This window comes from Melozone crissalis, unplaced genomic scaffold (genome assembly GCF_028551555.1).
Source record: "Melozone crissalis strain CALT ecotype California unplaced genomic scaffold, PUWL_Pcris_2 ptg000023l_1, whole genome shotgun sequence".
In the NCBI taxonomy this organism is placed as follows: domain Eukaryota; kingdom Metazoa; phylum Chordata; class Aves; order Passeriformes; family Passerellidae; genus Melozone; species Melozone crissalis.
Genome location: NW_026535801.1, coordinates 19,671,138 through 19,692,170, shown reverse-complemented (window position 1 = coordinate 19,692,170; position 21,033 = coordinate 19,671,138). Strand labels below are relative to the sequence as shown.

At 40.3% G+C, this 21,033-nt stretch overlaps 1 protein-coding gene across 1 annotated transcript in view; it reads left to right on the top strand.

The window, feature by feature from the left end:
• The first annotated feature begins 1,145 nt into the window (after positions 1-1,145).
• MTX2 (metaxin 2) overlaps positions 1,146-21,033 on the top strand; it is a 29,613-nt gene continuing 9,725 nt past the window's right edge. Inside the window, 4 exon segments of the mRNA XM_054278424.1 lie at positions 1,146-1,214; positions 1,216-1,270; positions 14,191-14,238; positions 15,227-15,273. Of these exon segments, the coding sequence (XP_054134399.1) occupies positions 1,146-1,214; positions 1,216-1,270; positions 14,191-14,238; positions 15,227-15,273 (219 nt within the window).

The window sequence follows — 21,033 nt, the reverse complement described above, 5'->3', positions numbered from 1 at the left end:
CTTAGTTCAAGCTCGGCTTTTTGCCCCATGGCTTGTGTTTTTAGCCTTCTAAGTAGTTCTGATAATGAAAAGACTCAAACAGCACAAACCAGCTTAATTTAGACTCTTGCAATATCTTAATGCAAAGCCACTCAGCTTCTCAAGACTGCTTGGAGTTTCTGTAATTCCAATCCTATTCAACCTACAGCTGTAATTAGAAATGAAGCTTTCATCATCATTTAAAAATAATCAGTTCTCTTAAACTTCACTGTTCAAAGTCCTCAGTTCATTGTTCCAATGTATCTACTGGCTCTTCTGCTTTTACTGCTGCTCTAATAGCATGCTTCCACTATCATGTGAAGAATATATTAAACATATTCATGTGTAGAATGATTCAATTGTAAAATGTCACCAGGGGAGTTTCACATACTTTACAAACATTAATACATGCTTCTGTCTCATGTCCTTTATACATAAAATATTTAAAATTTTACAAGACTGTAATGTTGTGCTATCTGTCCTTCACAGTAGAGTAAGTCATACTTGATAAAATGAGATATTCTAATTCTTAATAAAGTGTGGCTAAAGGAATGAGGATCAAGAGGGACTGCAAGACAATGAAACAAGTAATTCACATATCCTTTATCTTCTCTGCAATCAACATACTGAGTATGTAATTTTATAGCATTTTCCAACACTTAGGTAGTCTTTATATTATAGAATTAAAACCAATAAATTTATGGTTGCTTAAAGGCAAGGTATACTTTCCAAAAAGCAGAGTTTGTCTTCTGCAATTAAGACTCCCAGCCTTAAGACGAAGAAAAGGGAGCTGTACCCTTTATTTCTAACCTACTGTCCCCGAGACGTTTCGGGAAGCATTTGGGGTTCCGTTCCCTTGTGCCCCATGTCCAAGCTAGGGGGGCAGAGGCTGAGCAGGCAGTGCCCCGCCGGGAGCGTCCGGACTTTGCCCTCGGGCAGGGATAACGGAGGGCAGTGACTGTGGCTGCCAGCCCGGGGTGCTCGGGAAACGGAGGGCAGTGACTGTGGCTGCCAGCCCAGGGTGCTCGGGAATTCCCCCGGGAGCATCCCCGGCGCTCCCGCCCTGCCGGCCGGGCCGGCGCTGCGCCCCGCGGGCGGGGGAGCCGCGGGCCCCGCCCCGGCCCCGGATGCAGTCGCTGCCCCGCCGGCGGCGCGGCGCCCAGTTCCTGTGCGTGCCCTCGGCCCGCCCGCGCAGCGCCCTCCCTCCGCGACATGTCGCTGGTGGCCGAGGCCTTCGTGACTCAGCTGGCCGGTGAGGGGCGGGGGCGGGCGGGACGCCGGGGCCGCGCTCCGAGCCGCGGGGTGAGGGCGGCGGCGGCGGCGGCACCGGGCTCCCGCGGCCTCGGTGCCGGGGTGACCCCTGGGATGGGGCCGCGGGGAGGGGGCTGTGGCGGGCGGGGGGCGGTCGTACCGAACGGTGCCGTACCGAGCGGTGCCGCAAGGAGCCCGGCCCGGAGCACGGGGCCAGGTCCCGCTGCACGGCTCCTCTGTGAGCACGGCCGTGCGCGGCCGCCAGATCCCCTCCTCTATGGGCTCCCTAACCTGGCTGTGCCGGCGCGCTTCGTCACTTTCATTTAATAACTTCTTTGAAACTGATTCATTTTCGTCAGTGGTCCAGCACACCATGTTTATAATTGCGGCAGCTGGCGCTGAGCCGCGCTGCGTGGGAGGGCTCGGTGCGGCGCCGTGCCCCGCGGTGCGGGCTGTGCCCCGGTGTCCCCGGTGTCCCAGTGCCCGGTGTCCCCTGTGCGGGGAGGCTCGGGCGTGTGGCGGGACCTTTGCTGCCTGTCGGTGCTCCCGGGAGCCGCTGCAGCTGCGCCGTCTGCGCCGGACGTGACCTTGAGCTAAAACCGAAAGTGTGTGTCACTGTGGAGCTGTTTAGCAAGAAATTATAATAATGTGCTCTCAAGGAAAAATCCAAAACCTGAACCGTAGATAATGCCTGGCTAGGAAGTTCAAAAGCCAGTTAGAGTGTTGCGTGCTTAAAATAAGTACCTTGATCAGTTTCTCCTTTCTTCTTATTCCCTGATTTGGAATTTTTGCTGCTGTGCAAACTGCCAGACAATAAATACTGCAAGGGAGCAGTGTGTTGATTAATACTGACCTGTTGAGGAGGATGCTGGAGTTTTGTCTCAGGAGCTGGGTCTTCTGCCACTTGCTAGAGGCCTCCACATAATAATCTGAGTTGGATTCCCTATTATGAGTGTACCCTGACTTGTAGGTCATGTGAGGGTGGTCTTCAGTCTGGGTCTGTAGAGGCGCCCATAGACAAGCCTGAAAGTTGTGCTGGCCTCTTGAGTTGGCACTTGCTAATACTCACATGTTAGCACAAGCCATGCTTATGTTGAGGGCCAGAGCTCTGGATTCTTGGGATGTGAAGAATAGGGTATTTACTTGCTTTTAGGATATTTTTTTTATATTGTGAAATACAGGGATAATGGCTTACATGACTGAATCTTGATTCTCCTGTCTCCTCAGTAACCTTTATGAGTATTCTAGAGTGAATACTCTAGAATATATGAATATATGAATACTCTAGTAAATGACAGCTTGCTAATACTTATTTCTTCTGGAATTATAAACACAAACTCAAGACTATACTGTATGTAGGCATCTTACTGTTCTGTTATTCAAAAAGCTGTTGTTTCACAGTTTCAAAAGCAGTTATCTGCCTTAAAAATAAAAGATACATTTGCCAGTGGGTTGTGACCTTTGCATCTTGTCTGTATTAGGCACCGGGTCCAGACTGAAAGTAAATAATGGCAACATTCCTCATATTTGCAATTCATTGCTCAATTTGTTCATATGAAAGAATTTTCAAATTTAAAGAGGGTTAACTAGGATCTTGGCCAATGCCCACCACACAGCTGGATTTCCTGAGATGTTAACAGAGACATAGGGAGTATTTAGTTCTGGTACTAAGAAGATATCCCCCAGATCTAGGAATATTTGTGAGGAATAAAAATGGTGTGCCTGCAAGGAAAGAATACTGCTTAACAATGACACTTATTTTAATGGCATCTTATCCCATATCTGTGGCTGTGAATGATTGAGAATTTTTTCCATATTCCTAAAAATGAGATTTCATTGGCGTTTCATTGGGTTCCTGTTCATGAAGATGTGCCTTTGTCACAGCAGGTGCAATGAGCTGCTGCTGCTCTTAACATATAACAGCTATAATGCATGGGTCCTTACGTACAAGTATTTTAGATAATCAGCTCAGCATAATTTGTGTTCTAGAAATGTTTAAAAGCTTAGGAGGAGGTTTTAGTGGAGAAGAGGATCATAACTTTCTTTTACACAGCAACTTTTTGTGTATGTATTTGGATTTTGGTTTTAAGTATTACCTGTCTTCACTTTGCGTGTGCCTTGTGCATTCACTTCACCATCTCATCACAACCTGAAATGCAGGAAACACCATCTGAATGTAAGAAAACCTTCTTTCAGTGTGAGGATGATTTAGCATTGGAGCAGATTGCTCAGTGCAGTTGTGGAGTCTCCATCCCTGGAGGAGAGTGGAGGTGGGCAGCCTGCTGTGGCTTCCCATGGGCATCCCAGAAGTGCCTTCCAGCCTCAGGGGTTCTGTGCCCATCAGTTCTCAGTGCTTGCAGTGCTGCAGTAATTCTGCATCCTCTCTGAGCAACAAGCATTCACCTGACCATGCTGGGCACAGCCTCCTGCTCTGGTGTGTTAATGATTAAACACAAGGCAATGGCTGAATCACCTGTGTGGAGTGTCATGCTTGCATTAGTGGCATTCAACATTTGCTCGTTCAGAAATACAAAGAGGTTGATATTATGTCTCAAGGAATAATAAACAAGTGTTTCCATAGCCTCATGAGTTGTAAGCATTCATGAAAAAGAGGCATCACAGTTTAAATCATCCATTTCTAAACGGTAGAAAATATTAATTGAATAATATGGTAGAGAATTTATTTAGAGTAGCTCAGCATCAATCACATATTAACAGGATAGGAAATGAATGTTTATGCTGTAAGAAGAATTAGAGTGCCAGCTTTCAAGTGGTCTACAACATTAATCTAACTCTAGTAGTTTTGAAAAGCTGACTGCTCAAATAATCTCTAAATGATTGTTGAGCATACATTTAATTGATCACTGAATTACTCAATATGCTATATTTTTTTCCCCCAAAATACATTAGTTTTAGGTCAGCGATCAAAAGAGAGAAAATAATAATTGTTGCTTGTCCTTTGATCTCTGGAAAATGACTTCTGTTTATTGCTGTTATGTCCAAGGGTCTTAGGCTGGTTTTAATACTAAGGGAAATGAATGCAGTGTGAAAAGCAGGTGCCCTTCTGCCTTAAGGTATTTTATGTTCATAGTGAGTCTGCCTCCAGTGTGGCCTGCCAGAGTACAAATAAATCTTTGACATGCATGTTTTATGTATTGAGACAAGCTTCAATCTGAGTGAGAAAAATTCATTGGGAGCAAAACCTGACCATCTGAATTGTTCCCATTCATGAATACATGATATTCAAACTGAGTATGCATTTTGTGCATCAAAATGTGCATGGGTAAGTGATAGCACTTCCTCCATGTGTGAGGTGAAAAAAATAGTTATTCTTGCTTAAAATAGGTTGTTGTCAGCAGAGATTGTTTAAGCCTGCTGCAGAGGATCTTGTAATGAAAAATTCGAGTTTATTTGAAAATACCAAATTTGTCAGGCTACATGATTTTATCTTCCTGAGTCTTTTACATGTGTGCTTTTCATTTGGTAATCAAGCTGAAAGAAATCCCTTTTAACTCCTGTTCAGTTTCAATAAGCAAGTTTCTTATGTCTCTCCTGCCAATTTATGCTCAGACATGTTTCATGTCTTGGTTTCCACCAATCCTTTGAGTGGATTGCTTATCCAATCTATTTTTTTAGGTCAGGGAAAACATTACTTTCACCATTATTGTAGTATAGTACATATTTCATTTTGAAATATTGTTATTTCTTGTTTTTAAGCAGCAGCATAATTACAGTTTATAATAGAGCATGCTTCTATAATTGTTTCTGTCTCCATTAAGACTAAGCAGTCTTTCTCTAATCAGCATTTTATTGTTACATGTTTTCTGTTAAAGCAATGTCTTCTTTTCTCATTCCAGAAATGAGATTGCTCTAGAAATAATGGTAACAAAATCAGTAAACCAAATTTAGCACCTATTTTGATATTGTCCAGTTTGAATTGGAAAGTTTCCTTGGCTGACGAAACCATGGCAAGTGGTTTGGATGGGAGTGCTGTTTTGGAGCCTCAGCTCAAGAGGTCATAGGGAAAAAAAAGCAAATAATGGGAGCAACTTTGGAGAGGAATCAGATTTTTCTTCTCTTTCTCACTCCTTTTTTCTCTCTGGTCCTTGAGTGCTCTGTTCTCTGACTGTCCTCAGGCATTAACCTGGTCTGTTCCTGTAGGTTTGGACCTACAGGACCTTGTTTTTTCAAAACAAGAATAAATGAAAGAGCTTGGTTGCTGTTCTTTGCTCTAGTTGAGCAGGCATCACATGTTGTACGCTGCTGGGCATTTTCAGCTGTCTCTTTTGAAAGGGAGTGAGAAACTGCAGCTACATGCAAGCCATGGTGAGGACAGAAAAAGTACACACCATGCTCTCAATTTTTTATTATTATTACTTTGGCATTCTGGTCTTTAGTTATTAAGAAGATGACATAGATATCACATGAACATGGATGTTTTAACACAAACCATAAGAAGTTATATGTAGTAATAAAACCCATGAAATGCTCAGGAAGTATTGGAAACATCAAAGGAAAAAATTCCAATGATGCTGCAGAGAATGCAGGACAAGTCTCATTGGGGAGGATGGGAGCTCAGCTGAAAAAAATTGCTTTGTGCATACTGAATTAGGAAGTAAAAATGCTGAGAGGTGGGAATTTTTAACAGTTTTGCCTTCTAGCTGTGGTATAATGACAGTGAAGCCAATGTAATGTTTGCATTCCTAGCAAGAACTTCCAAAGCTCAACTGCATGCGTGGTTTTTTTGGCATTTGAATGCTCTATTGGAGGAACTCTGGATGCATTGGAGTGTTCTCACTGAAAGCCTTGGAAAAGAAATGAGGGAGACTGTGAGGGTATGATTAAGGGAGCAGGATAATGTTTTCAGGTTCTGAAGCAGGGAGTGTGCAGTGTTTCCCAGAGGTGAGGGAGAGTGTGAGAGGTGCTGTGGCAAATGCCACTGTCTGCTGTGGCTGGTTTAAAGGCCCAGAGCCCTAAGGCAGCATCTTCCCCTTGCTGGCAGCAGCACCAGGCTGGCTGCAGAGTGCCGGCTGTCTGCACTTGTACCCTGCAGAGCCCTCCTGCCTGCAGAGCTCAGCTCCTCTGGCACCTCTGCAGGACTGGTGCTGCTGTGCTCAGGGCTACGGGAATGAGACAGTGGAGGGGAGCCTTAATGAAAGGCCAGAGGGGCCAGGGCTGGGTGAGCTGGAATTGTGTGGGAAGCAGCTTTTGGAGCAGCTATGGATGCTGAGGTCCTGTCTGGTGGGACAGATGTTTGTGGACCAGAGCAGGGGTGCTGTGAACGAGGGAGGTGGGAGCTCCTTGGGACACTGCAGAAGCCGTGGTCAGACTGCCTGCTTTAGGGGAGGAAGAGTTCAGAGTACCACAGAAAAGAGGGGTCACAACCTAGGAGGGCTTTCAAAGGACTGATTAAAAAATGTACATATCTACAAATGTAGATATCATGGCTAAGAAATGTTCCAGTCCAATGAGGCATTAATAAGTATCAAAGCTCCGCTGTCCTGCTCTTCACAGCTCCTGTGCTTGAAGTTTGACTTCTTGGGTCAGGACCAAAGAGGAGCAAGGGAGTTAAGTAGCACAAAGGGAAGGGATTGATTTAGAGATCTATAAAAAGCTAATTTTAAGAATTACAGAGCTTCTTTGAGATGGAGCACTTATGCTGAATATCAGAAATAAGTAAAATAACTCCAGCTTGTCAGGACTTTATAAATAAATCTTTTGTGATCATTTAGCTGGCACGCTGTCTGATTTTTCTGAAGAAATCCAGATGTTGATTTAGGAACAACTTTTATTTATGGACTTGGTTTTGTTGAGATCTTTTTGGCCTCGTCTCCTGACAGGATCTCCCTCCTGTGGCCTGCCCGAGCAGCAAGAGTGCAAAGCACCCTGGAGGATTGAACCACAGATGTGTACACTCCTGAAAGTCAGCTCAAAGACAGTAACAGAGTTGCACTAATGCTTAAATACATGCAATTAATAGCTTTCTTGGAGTCTGAAGAAGCAGATTATGTCATGTTAAATGGCTGCTGTAGTAATGTCTAATGCTGACTCTCATAGTGGTACAACTACAGGAAACTCAAGTTTGAGAATTGCTGCTGAGATGGAGTCTTTACATTGAATATCTGCTCAATCAATAATTACTGGACAGTCATGTTTTATCTGAATTGTAATATCTCTGCAGAGGAGGCCAGGGACAGATTTGAGCAAATGATGTAATTATTTGATACATGATTTAATGCAAAGTGTTTAACTAGTGTGAAAGTTGGATTTCATTTGGCAAGGCGCTATGAAACATGCTTTGGTCCTTTTTCAGCAGAGCCAGGGAGTTGCTGATGCTTTCGTTTTTTCTTGGCCCTTGTTAGTTTACAGGATCAGGCAATTACATGAAATTGATGTGTACTCAGTGTGGGTGGGTTGAACTGGTAGGTCTTAAGGAAGCTTATTCACAACTTTCTTGTACTTCCTTTATTGATCACTCTTAATGTATGAGATGTAGACATTTAACTGCTTTGGTTCCAAAGTGGCTGCAGCTTCACTGTATTGGTCAAAATGTACCCCTCCACTTATTTCCTGAATACTAGAAACACATCAGTTCCTGGAATTTTCTTTTTAAACAATGTGTTGTTGCATGAAAACACAGATTTATGTTAAAAGAGTATGAACTGTTTCTTTGATGCATTTTAAAATCAAATGTCTTATAAATCTTCCTTGTTTCTGCAGTCTGGGGAATAGCTTTCCATGTGTTTTTCGTTTGGTTACTAAATTTAGAACATTGTGGTCCCTTCCAACTCAGAATATTCTGCAATTCTTTGGTATTGAGCAGCAGTCCCCACCATGTCACCAGTCTTTGGAAACCAAAAAGGGTAACTTTTCCTGCTGATTGTTGTGATGTTTGCTTCATGACATTTAGAGACTTGTAAATAACAATGTTGGATATAGATGTTGCCCAGATGTAAGAATGAATTTCTTTTTAGTGTTTACTCTTGTGAAAAAGCAGTTTTTAGAATCCTCATTATATTTTAATCAAATCTGTACCTAGGGAGAGGCTAAAGGAAGCTGTGTGAAAATAGTGTGTAAGTTAATCTCTCCAGCTGTAATACTGCAATACAGTGATTCAGATTAATGCCAAGTATTTTTGTTTGCTAGTTTTTAATAGAAGGTATCTTGCCTCTTGGCTCTTACAGCAGGCCTTTAATGCCAAGTGACTGGTAAATACAGATGTTTTAGTGTATTTTTTTTTAATGTAAGTTTAGTATCAAAGTGTTTAAGAAAAATGTAACAAAAAGGAAAATGATCCATGCAAATGTGGTGATTTTAGAGAAGGAGTAGTCTTTATTTTATATGATCCATAACAACTTCATAATATTTCATAAGTTGCTGTGTTAAAGAAGGTCAGATATTCCCCGGCCAGGTCCCAGCCTTGCCTGCACAAGAGCACACAGTGAGCTGTGTGGAAGAGACTGTTAGTCAGCTGAATACTGCATTGACAGAAACAGAAGGTGTCTTAGCATAAACTGAGAATCATGGCAAACTGAGAATATAGTAAACTTTAGTTTGGCGGAGATTTGGGGCAGTAATTATCTTGATTTACTGGTTATTAGCCTTGATTCCTATTAGGCATAGGCTGCTTTTATAACAGAAAAATATTCCTATCTGCATTGCCTTCCAAAAATATTCTTGTTCCAACAGAATTCTATGGTATTGCTGAGAGCTGGGAACAGACTAATTTCAAGTTGAGTATTTTCCTAAAAACTTTTAACTTGTTGATGACTTCATTTCTCATTCAGGAGGGAACATCTTGATGCCTGGATCTAGAGCTCTCTGGCTTTTGTCTGTGGCTGGTGTTCAAGAATGCCACAGTTTGCCAGCAAGCTAAACTAGAGGCAGACTACAGGGCAAATCACACTGCCTGCCCTGCTGCTGAAGCTGGCTATTCTTACTAGACCACTGAAGTGGCTAAATTGTTGTTTAGCATATTCCACAATTTAACATGCAAAGTATTTTGTCTTCTCATTTTCACAGTCAGAGTCTTATTTTTTAAGTAAGAGGATTAAAGGCATAACTGTAAACCATTAATTTCATTACATCTCTTTCATCATCATGGAGCTGCTGGGGGAAGGTGGATAAAAATGTTTATTTCCCCCATACATCCTGGCATCACTGACACAGGATAAAGAGTTTCCCAGTAATTCAGAGTGTAGAAGTTGGAATCAAGTTTTGTGCACTCATAAATAGATTCTGACCAAGGAGTTGGTGGGGCTGAGGCGTTGTAGAGCATCTTAGTGGTATGGTGCTTCCTCTTGAGCAGACTTCACTGGGGGAATGTTAGTGCAGCCTCTCATTCTTTGAATTGAGGTTCACCAGTGGGCAAGTGTAGTATGTCCTGTTTGAGAGCTTTAGTTGGAGCTGTGTAGGCTTCAGGTGAGCTCCTGATTGATCCCCTGCTGGTAGTGGGGTTCTGTGCTCTTGAGTCTTCTTACAGCATATTTGTGTTCTTTTCTTTTACTGTCCCAAAAGTATTTGGGTAGGTGAAGTCCTGTTATTGAAATGTCAGTCTGAAACATCTGGGAACATTGAAATCAAGTTGTTATTTGAATGTCTCTCAAATTGTTATTTGAATATCTTAGTGTTGCTCAAGTAAAGCATTTCACACAATATGAAAATCTGAAAAGTGCACCTAATGCAATACACCTTCAGTGGCAAAGAATTTGATGTAACTGTCGTGATTCATTCTGTGCTTTGGAAGTTTTTTTTTTAAGAGCAAAAATTATGTTTTTTCTAAGTCATTCTCTGATAGGACAGGTGAGGAGTTAGGAATCTGTTTCAGTAGTTACAAACCTGAGTACTTAAAACTCTACTGGGAATGTGCAACGCACCAGTTCACAGAATTTTCTTCTAATTTGACAACTAAGAACCCTGTTATCACTTTGAAATCTTCAGCATTTTGTATGCTAAACTGTTAATAAGTAAAACACTTAGACTAACAAATACATTTAGCTTAGTGAAATTTTCATGCATTTTTAGTCATCCACAAAACCGAAGAAGATTTGCTGTAGGTTTGCTTGCTGTTTGACTTCCCCATTTGTAGGGGTGCTGTGTCTGCTGAGTTCTCAGCACCCAGGATTACAAGGCTTATGTAGTGATGTTTTCTGTGTCCACATCTTTTTAATTCTTATTTCCCTGTTACTTTTGAACTCAAGCCCTTTTCAGACATTGTTAATGGAGGGGAGGTAGAGGGGGGGAATAATCCCACAGATTGTTTCCCATAGGCTGTTTCCTATAACTGACATTATTGTTTTAATCAACAAGCAGTGTGGTAGAGAAGTAGGGAAAGACAATAGTATGAGATTTGATTGTCCTGAACAGCAGACAATCCACATGAAAGACTAAATATTTGAATTTGTTAATCATGGGAAAAGTTTCAGTAGGGTGGGAAAACAGTTTTTACTAAAGACTGCAAGCCTGCGAGACAGACCCATTGAAAACCACACAATAGTAATTCCTCTGATTATAGAGGCAGAAGGAAGAATGAAATAGTTCCTTATTTCTAAGAAATGTAGAGAAGCTATTCCTGTAAGGCATGCTTCCAGGCAGTTATTTCATCCTGTGAGCAAGTAATGATAAAAATGTCTGTTGCGTAGGATCTAACACATAAATGTGGTTCTGTGTTGAAAGCTTCTGAAGCTGAATTGACATCGCATTTGTTAATTTTCTCTTTATATACCGAGTGCCACAGTAGCCGTGGTTAGCAGGGAAATGAACATCTACAGACCAGAAGATTATAGTTGCCGAAGGATAAACTGGATTTGACTTCATTAGTGCACAAATGATAAGTTTGTGAGGAGTTATTATAGCATTAATCAACTTGATGGATTGGAAATATGACAGAACTGAAGCAGCGTGTAATATTAGTGCCTATTATTCTACAAATTATGTCTTCACCTACATTCATAAGGCAAGAGTCATTGCTGCACATTAAAGATGTTGCACACTTTCTCCTCTTGCGGGGACATGTGACAAGCCTTCAGTGATCCCTGCTCCTCTCTTCCCCAGCGGGGCTCTGGTGTCCCTTGGTGTCTGCACCTTGGAACTAACCAGAGGCAGCATGGGAGCTCCTGCTTGAGTTTAGCTTGTACCTGATGAGCCTGCACCCCTCACGTAGCAGTGTGTATTTAAACTTCCTGCTTCTTCAGAAAGAAATGTTTCATATTCTAGACATCTTGGAAGAGGGAGAATGAGGAGAAATTGTAAGGTATGGGACAGATAGCGAATGGGTATTTAATTATTTGATTTCCAGCGTATTGCACAGGTATTTGTACCTCTGGTGTTGTGGAACGTGATCTGCATGCAATTCTGAATGCATAGGGCAGAATTTGTTTATTTTCTAGGATTTATGTAATAACATGTGAATCTTAATGAGAAACTGATCATTTTAAAATCCAGTCTGTATAGAAATAGTGAAATCAGTTACCTTTGATCTGCTTTGCATGCAAAGAACTGAAGGCTTTGGTTCAAGGCTTGTGAGCATGTGTCTACCTCATCCAAACACGGTCAGAATTGTGGCCTCACTCTGGAGACTGTCAGGTGCCAAGTCCAGGGTGTATTATTCATTTTCTTACAACAGCTGAAATTTGGAGTCCCAGGTGTACTCATAATGGAGGCTGAGATTTTCATTTGGCTGTTTGTCCTTGTTTCATTTACTCATCAGAAACATATTAGTACACAACTATGTGTAAGTGAATGCAAAGGCGTTAAACTTTCCTTGTCCTTTCCTTCCCTCAAGTTGGATGCTCTTGTGTACTGGGGCTGTGGGATAAAGACTTTGTATCATCACTAACAAAATTAGGGTCAGCAGATATGGTTCATGAAAATAAGTAAGTGATCAGTAGGTTGTGGAAGTAAGATTTATACTGAAAAGGGCAAAAGATATACAGACAATCTTGTACTTGTATTTTAGTTTATAGCATGGATATGGCATGCCTTAGCAGCAGTGTGGTTTTGGATTCAGTGTGCCAAGAAGCTGGTGGGGGGGATGTGTGTGTGTGTGTGTGTATTATATCTCTGTATCTCCATGGATGCATATAGCTGACTGCCAAAATCAGACTGGAATTAGAATCTGAATTTCTTGGAATGCACCTAGCTCTTTTGTTTGATTTTTGTGGTCCAGAAATATTTCACCCATGTGTAAAAAATAGGCAACTTCCAGTTTAGGCTGGAATCCAAGAAGTAGTTATAAATCTGACATTTCAGTCAGAAGAGGATCAGGCAAAAAGTTTCAGTAGGAATGGGCCCATGCAATTGAAGCTCTCTGTACCCTTTTGGGCATGTAAAAAGGATGTTTTCACTGTTTGGCTGGAGCATTTACAAGATCATTGTAACTTTGTCTGTTAGTTACTTCTGTAAGTATCTGAGTCCAGAACTGCTAATTTTGCTAAAATATAGTAATAACAGTCTTATTTTCCTCCTTCCATTTGCTCCTGCAAGACTTCAGTGGACATGAAGAAATGTATATTAGATAAATTATTTTAAATTTTTAAGACACTGTCTTGGTTTCTTTTTATTTGAAGATGTAGATGTACTTCCACGTCAAGAATTTTTACTTCAGGGCAAAACTTTAATGGTGGGGTGTAAAACCAATAACTGCTACAATAAAACATAAAACATTTTTCCATGACACTTAAATGTGATTAGTTGCTTTCTCATGCCCATACTAGTATCACTGATAGGCTCTGTGCCTTAATGTTAGAGGCAGTGACCTTCACAAAACTGTGTACAGTGTTTTGAGCTTTACATTCTGTGTGACTCCCATAAAAGTTGATACTTCACGAGTATCCAAAAGGAATGATAGTTAGAAAATTGTGCACTTTTTCAGTTTGAATTCTAAAGGCAAAGATTCAAAGCCTTACTTAAGCTGGTGACATATTTATGCTTGATCCACGCATAGCTATTTATATACACTATTGCTTTAAAAAATAATTTGCATGATTAGAGCATAAATTTTATTTACAAATGGCTATTTTGGGTAGAATGCAAGGTTTGAACTGATATTTAAAACCAGTATTTTTAATTAGACATTAACAAGGAATGTAATGAATACAAAAAATCTTATGAACTGTTACCTTAATGCTACCATTAAAAGTACATTGATACTGATTATTATTTTTGTCTTCCCTTATATTCATATGGTGTGATTGATTACATGCAGTGGTTCTCAACTGGAGGATGTGATTGTCTTTTATTTCCTTGCCTCATTTTTTTAACAACTGCTCAACTGTTTTGAACTGGTGATTCAGTTTCTTGAATGCATATTGACATTCCCATTTTAGGGTTGAGCAGTACATAGCTTAAAGCTATAGGCAGCTCTGGTCATCCTGCTCTGGTGGGCAGAGTTTTGAGATGCCTGGGCTCCAGGTTCTGTGGGTATTACATAGGATCATGAGGACGCAACTTTAAAAGGCAGAAAGCTTTTTTCCATTTCCCTAAAGCATTCTTCACACATTGGAGGTTTGTGCTTCTTTCCTCTGTGTCTTGTTCTGTTCTCTCCAGAATTCTTCATTTAGTACCTTAATAAATAGTTGCTCTTGGGAGTGGCCAGGATTAGGATGGGAAGTGGCCAGGATTAGGAAGGGAAAATAGCTGCATCAGTTGCTTCAGAATTACAAGGCCGTTCTGTAATGTAGCTGGAATTTTACTCTTGCTGCAACATTCCATTCTGGGACTTCCTTCTCCATGATGTCCCCCTGTGAGCAGGAGAGGAGTACAGCAGGAGACCTTGTCAGTGGGACATTTTTAGGGCAGGCTAAATGTTGCATCATCATCTTTGCACTCTAAATTCTTGCTCTGGGTAACTCTCATGTTCAGTTAGCATTTATAAGCACATTGGTATTCAGCTTGCTTAATTAATATCTTCTCTTTCCGCAGCCGCAGAGCCTTGGCCTGAAAATGCTGCGTTGTATCAGCAACTGAAGGGTAGGTACACTGGTTTGGGCAATTAATAATTACCTTATTTTTAGAAAACGCATTAAATATGCACTAAGATAATTAACTGCAAGGAAGCACAGAAACTGTTAAAGTAGTCCTTTGTGTTTTTTTGTTTGGTCAGAGGTTTTAGTTATGCTTGCATCTGCCAATATAAACCAGCTATTCATGGCCTATAAGGTCCTTGGTTTATTATTGACTCATTATATTGGCTGCTGTAGCCAGTGTAAAATGATGTGGTTGCAGGCACAGTTGGCAGATTTACTGCACCAATAGCTGAGGCAGCAGATTTTTGAAGTCTTGTGGTAAAGTGGGCTCTCAGTAAAAAGGAACTGTTAAAATGTATAGGCTAGGATGGTTCACTCTCCCTTTAGCAGCTCTTCATATATCATCAGATCACATTATGGCCCCCATTTGGGGCTCAGCAGCCTGCTACAGTTGTCAGAAGACTGCAAAGTAATGAAGACTAATAGGTAGCAGCTCTAGTCTTCTAAGCATGGAATTTTTATTGCAGTGAACTTGTCATCTTTCTTTTGTGTGACAGACCTAGACACAGTGTGCAATATTAGCTGCAAGCTGCTTTTATAGGTTTCTGAATACTTCTACTTTTTAGCCAGAGGAGATATGAAGATGCGATTTTATTTAACTTTGATTAGAAGGAGAGTAATTGGCATAAAAGTCAGGCATTTGCTTTTTCTCTTGTAGTGTTTTTTATTTTTTTTATTGAACATTGGTGATAATATATGATAAGTGCAATTGCATTTGTGGGAGAAAAATTCCTGGGTTTTTTTCCCGTTTTTTAATATTTATATTATAGATTTTCTAGTCCAGCTGCATAATAATTATATATGTGCTCCTTGTTTTATGCATAAGAAATGTAACCCAGCATCGTTTACAGTTACAGGTCAGTAGCTAAATGGGTGCTGTGTTTTTGTAATTGTGTGGTTTATTTTTTCTTCTTTTTTTTTTTTTTCAACAGAGGACCAAATTTTGCTTTCTGATAATGCATCTTCCCTTGCTGTTCAGGTAAAATATCATATTTTCTAAACTAAAGATGTTAAAGAAATTGTATTTTTAAAATTATTTTTTAGGTAACGTAACGATATTTATTTAAAAGATTAATTTAAGAATTATTTCTGCCAAAATGAATGACTTACTTCCTGCTTATGATTTGCTTTATGTTGTCATTGAAGTGCCAGAGCCTAGAGGATTTGAGGATTTTGAAAGTCCTATGTAGAGTTCTGCTCCTTGTATTCCTGTTTATATTGGTCTATGTACAGTATCTGCTTGTCTACTCACTCTGGGAACTGCACGGTTCATACCTTTTGTCACTTGCTGTGCATGTTTGTCTTGTAGCATCTTTCATGATGTTTGCCAGTCATTTAATTCTCATAGCTAATACTATGCCCAAATATGCCCAAACTGAGGGCATATTTGCTTCATGCTGTGAGCATCACGTCTTTCTGTGTCTCTGGTAGGTTTTTTTTCAATTTCATCATGTGTGGAGCTCCAATGTGGTTTTTAGAAATAGTCCATATAATTGACAAACTTGCACCTCTAATTGACTTAATAGCACCTCTGTGGCTGTGAAGTCCATGTAATCTCCATTAACCTGTTAGGTTCAGTAACCCCAAATCTCAAGGGGACGTTTTCCCCGTTAGGAGCAAAGGCCTGGCTGTCAGAGTGGTGGGGAGCAGGATGTCTGTAAGGTTCTTGTCCTTCAGAGCAGTTTTGTGGCTGCTTTGTTAGCAGGGAGTTGCACTGTTCTCCTGTGCCTTGCTTTTTGTGTGTGGTCTAGCTCAGAGAAGCTTCAGCACGCAGTCTTTGAGGGCTGTCCAAAGAGGTCACATTTCATTACCAAAAATGGGACACGTGGAGATGGTAACTGATATTACTGGGGAAAAGGTTAGGATCACTTGATCATGGTAACTACTTCCAGGATCTCTTAACTTTTCCTTCCAGTCTGGCACTCTAGGAGATAGCTCTAAGAGTAAATTCGATCACAGGAAGAAGATAGCTTTATCCTTTGCTGGAAAGAGGAATCACCTCTGATACACCTAATAAATGGGGCAGCGTTTATTGGTTTGAGTAGCATGTTTTATATTGATCTCAGTGTTCCTTTTTACCCCAACAACTGTATTTTGGGGGTTCTCATGAATTTCCTTCCCATCTAGCAATACATGTATATGTGGCTTGTATTTAAAACACAACCCCCCCTCACCAACAAAATAACCCTAAAATTTCCTTTTCTAATGCATCATTTTTCTTTACTATTCCTAATACATTGTTATCCTACACATGTCACTTAGATGATAAATTAACTATAATATATTAAAAATCCTTGTTTTTCTTCAATATTCTCTAGCTGGACAGCTGATAGTAGCCATGACTATAAATACGGCTCTGGTGGATATCTGATCTTAAACTTTATAGAATAATTCTGTATTGAGGAATTGTATCAATTGTATCAATACACAGAAGAATCTGTGTAACATGGTTGTGACAGGGAGAGGATAACTATTCTTGGTGTCTTTGATCCATTTTGAAATAATACTGCAATGTATAGTGATCAGAGAGGTTTAAATACATCAGTGTCTTTTGCATAAGGAATTTGCTTTTTATTTTGTTGAGAGATTGTTTGTCTGTTTATTCGTTGTTTTTTTTTTTTTTTTTTTTTTTTAAGGAGGTGGTGGGAGTTGGGGGATGTGTGTCTTTCTCAAAGGAAAATTTGGGAATGAGAGATAGGAGAAGAAATAGGAGCTGGTACCTGGGAATTCTTTCCTACTACTGTAATTCTTTTTCCCCCTGTTACTGATTAGGGATGCATCAATATCACCAGAGGAGATACATAGCTTGTTTGAGGTGAAAACATCAGAAATTTGAGTCGAAAGCATGTGGAGTCAGCCATCACCAAATCTTTAAGAAACATGGTTTAACAGCAAGACTCTGAATGTGCTGTAGCCAGTCTTTCAGGTATTTTGTAAAATCTCCTTATAGCACCTCTTTGTAAAGCTGCTCTCAGGTCTCAGAGGGACATACATGCTGATACCTACACATAAAATAACACATGCAGTCCAGTGCCATAGTAAGTAACAGTTAGAGTAAAACTTGACTGTTTCACAGTTGCCATCCCTGCAACACAGATGGCATTGCAGGTACTGCTGGTTGAGGGAGCAGAGCAAGCTGCTCTCACTGCAGATGTAATTAATGAGTAGAGAGGGCTGCAGGTTGAATATAGGAAGTTGGTTGAGTCTTGCTGTTTTAATAATGCCTGGACTTAAAACTTCTCATTGGGCAATAAAATCTGGACTCTTAATAACCACATGTCAGATGAGAGAAAGGATGACAGTCTTCTGGGAATTTTTGCTGAGTAACTGTGCTGGTGCTTATAGTAGTTAAAAACCAACCAAACAAAAATTGTTCTCATCTTGTGGAACTTCTCTGTGGATTCTGGTAGGGTTGTTTATTTTTTTTTGTTTGTTTTTCAATTCCTCTTCTGCTCATTGTTTCTTTTGGAATCAGACTAATTTAGCAATTTCTTTGGCTTTTACTGGTTTCAGGTTCTTTGTATTTTCTGAAAATACAACATAACCTCAAGTATGTTATTGCTTCAAGTAGCAAGTGCATTATCTCTGGTACGTCTTGGTGTTTGCACTTCTTGCTTGTGCAAACTTGTTAACTTGAAGCAGTGTGTTATACAGCCAAGTTCACTTGATCTTAGGCTGCAAAGCCTTGGTATTGAATGAAATTTTATTTTCAATGCAAATTAATTAAAATCAAGGGAAAATACTAATCAGTAATGATTATCCAGCTATTGAAAGGAGATTGTAACAGAATGAAGGCTCTGTTCTTGTGGACACTCAGCCCTCTTCCTATCAGTGTTAATAAAAACACACCTCCTGGGTAACATGACACATGGTTAAAATCATTCTCCATGTGCAGCTACCATTATACAGCATTCCTGCTTATCTGGCTTATCACTGTGAAAAAAAAGCCACCAAAGCCAATACATAAATACATCTCAATAACAAAACAATGCTACGAATTTAAGGAGGGAAAAATGGAGTTTGAAGTAGATTAATACTGAATCACCATAGGAGAGTGTACTTCAGTCTGAAGCAGAGGGTCTGTCCAGGCTCTGCCTCCTTATTGATGCCTGGTGCAGGTAAAGCCTTTTTATTTAGAGCCTGGCCAAGTAGGAGGGAGGGGGTTAATACAGCTGCACTCTGCCAGGCCTCTTGCCTCAAATGGCAGCTCAAAACATCTTCTGCACTGTTCCAACTTGTCAGGAAGAGGAATGTGGATGATGAGACTGCCTCTTTTATTACAGGTTCTTCTGGAATCTTTATGCAGTTAGTCTCATAGTCTTGCTCAAAAGGCTGTCTAAAATGTTCAGAATTCTGGAAATTCTGACAGCTGTCCTGAGGTTAGAGAGCCTGCAGCTCATTTTGTTAAGATATATATTAATTGCTTGTGCAGTCAATGTCCTTGTAAGTGGTCTTAACATATTCCAGAGAAGGGCTTTTAAAATCATCTGTTCTTAGGCCTGAATGACAGAAGAAAGTTTGGGCAATTTAAAATTGTGTTACATAGACCAATTGCTTATTTACTTGAACAAGTAATCAAATAAATGTGTAAATCATACATGATTAATTGCCCTTGACAGACTTGTGATTTTTTTTTCTCTGTGTGTGTGTGTATGAATTGTGGTTTAGTTTTTCTCTAGACAAAACATTAGCAGAAATTTGAACTTGTTGCTGAGTCTTAAACAAAAGCTTGGTACTGAAATGAAAATCTGCCAGTCCCTTTTTTTTAAAGAGAATAAAAGCTGAAATTCTTTGTGATGAGGAATGCAGTATCAACATAATCAATCTAGCAGCATTGTGTTGTTGCTGAAAACATTCTTAAATCCCAAGCTATACAGGTACTGTTTGTGAGTGAAACATCTTTCATATAGTTCTAAGATGAAATTACCTCTGAATGAATAGAATCTTCATTTATCTTCAAAACCCCTGTGCTACCAGTGAATCCACTCTTTCTACATTCTACAACAAGAATTACATTACACCATTAGAGGCAGTGCCATGATGCAGTATAAAATAGATTGTTTTGGAGAATGAACGTGGCTTTGCTATAAATTACATTCACAGGTACAGAGGAATTTGTTATTTTGTTTAAAATAGTCACAAATATAATTAAGATCTTAATTTATGTTAAACTACACATGTGGCCATTACCATAACTGGATTAGGAATTTAATCTGTCACTCAAGCAATGATACTGAACAGTTTTCATTTATAACCTTAGACACACTATTTCAGTTACAGGGACTGCAGCTGTTTGATATGAAAACTGAATTATTCTGTAGATTTTTTCATAGGTTTTAATTTTAAAATGTGTTCCTGCAGTAAATTAGAGAATAACTCTTTAGTTGTCATCACGTACTGTCCATTGTATGCTCATGAAATAACATAAAATGAAAACAGAAAATGCATTTCACTCTTTCTTCCTAACAGTATGTTGTGTTAGTGCCTTTAGAAGGGCTGCTGAGTAAGAGATGGCTTGGAATGGCTCGTTCTTTATTAAAAACTAATCATGAATATATCTTCTTCAAATGGAGCCTGGACTGTGCCATCTGAAAGTAGTGTTCCTCATGTGGCGACGTAAATTGTGAACTATTTGAGTCTTGGCATAAGTAATTTCATTCTTGCCTCTGATCTCAGAAAGTGCAATCTGGATATGATTTACGTCAAGTTGTAACTCATTTTTAATGAGTGTATGTGTTTGCTCATCTGTGTTTTTCTGGGAGGAAGCTGTAGGGGAAGAGGAGGGCATTGTGGTGGAGCTGTGGCAGGGGGATTGGCTGCCCAGTGCATCGTGTGTCCGGCTGACGGTGTCCTTAGCTGGCAGGGCAGAGAGGAAGGGAGAGCAAGAGTGAAAATCACTCCTAAACCAATAACTCTGGTAATAAATAAAAAAAGCTCCTCTTTCCCTTCTCCTGTGCCTTCCCATTGTATTTCATGTACAGTCTCTTCCCGTACTTGTCATCAGAGGAGGACACAATGGCACCCCTTTCTTGCATTGTTCTGGGGGTGGCAGCAGCAGAGATGAGAATGTCAGTCCTGTGAGAAGAGGAGGGTGAGGAGGCAGGAGGAAGGGAAGGGTGGGCTGAGTTGTCCTGTGTCTGGCTGTGGTTTCTGGGCTCTGGGCTTTTGAATTATGCCAAATCAGCGCAAAGGTGATTGCTCTGATTGTTTTTCTAGATAATTGAAATCAAACATCCTACTTATGTTTTGAATTTTAAATTGGGTGGGCTATAAGAAGCAAGCCTTACATGGATTGTGTCCTTTAAGCAGTGCTGTTGTAAATATACTCCATAATTCTGGCAGGAGGTGTCACCTGCCATGATTGAAATGAATGATAGGCATAAGATATTTGATTAATTTTGTAACAAGTGTCACCTCAAAGCTTCCTATCAGCCCTCTTCACATAGTTACCAATACCTCATTCTCTCACAGCAAAAATATGGACTTGGTTGTTCCACCTGATTTTGAAAACAGAGTGGCTCATGCTCCTCTCTGTGAGTGTAAGGCAGTACAATACAAACCACAGTCAGTGTGGATCAGTGTGCAGTGAGGCAGAAAAGGCACTGAGAGGCTTCCCCAGACTTTTCTTCAATTCATTGTCCACAACTCTTTGGGAGGGTAGGGGAGGACAGACATTATTCATCTGGTTGCTTCTGTTTGCCTTGCTCTCATCCCTTTCTCCTCCTCATGGATGTGCAGA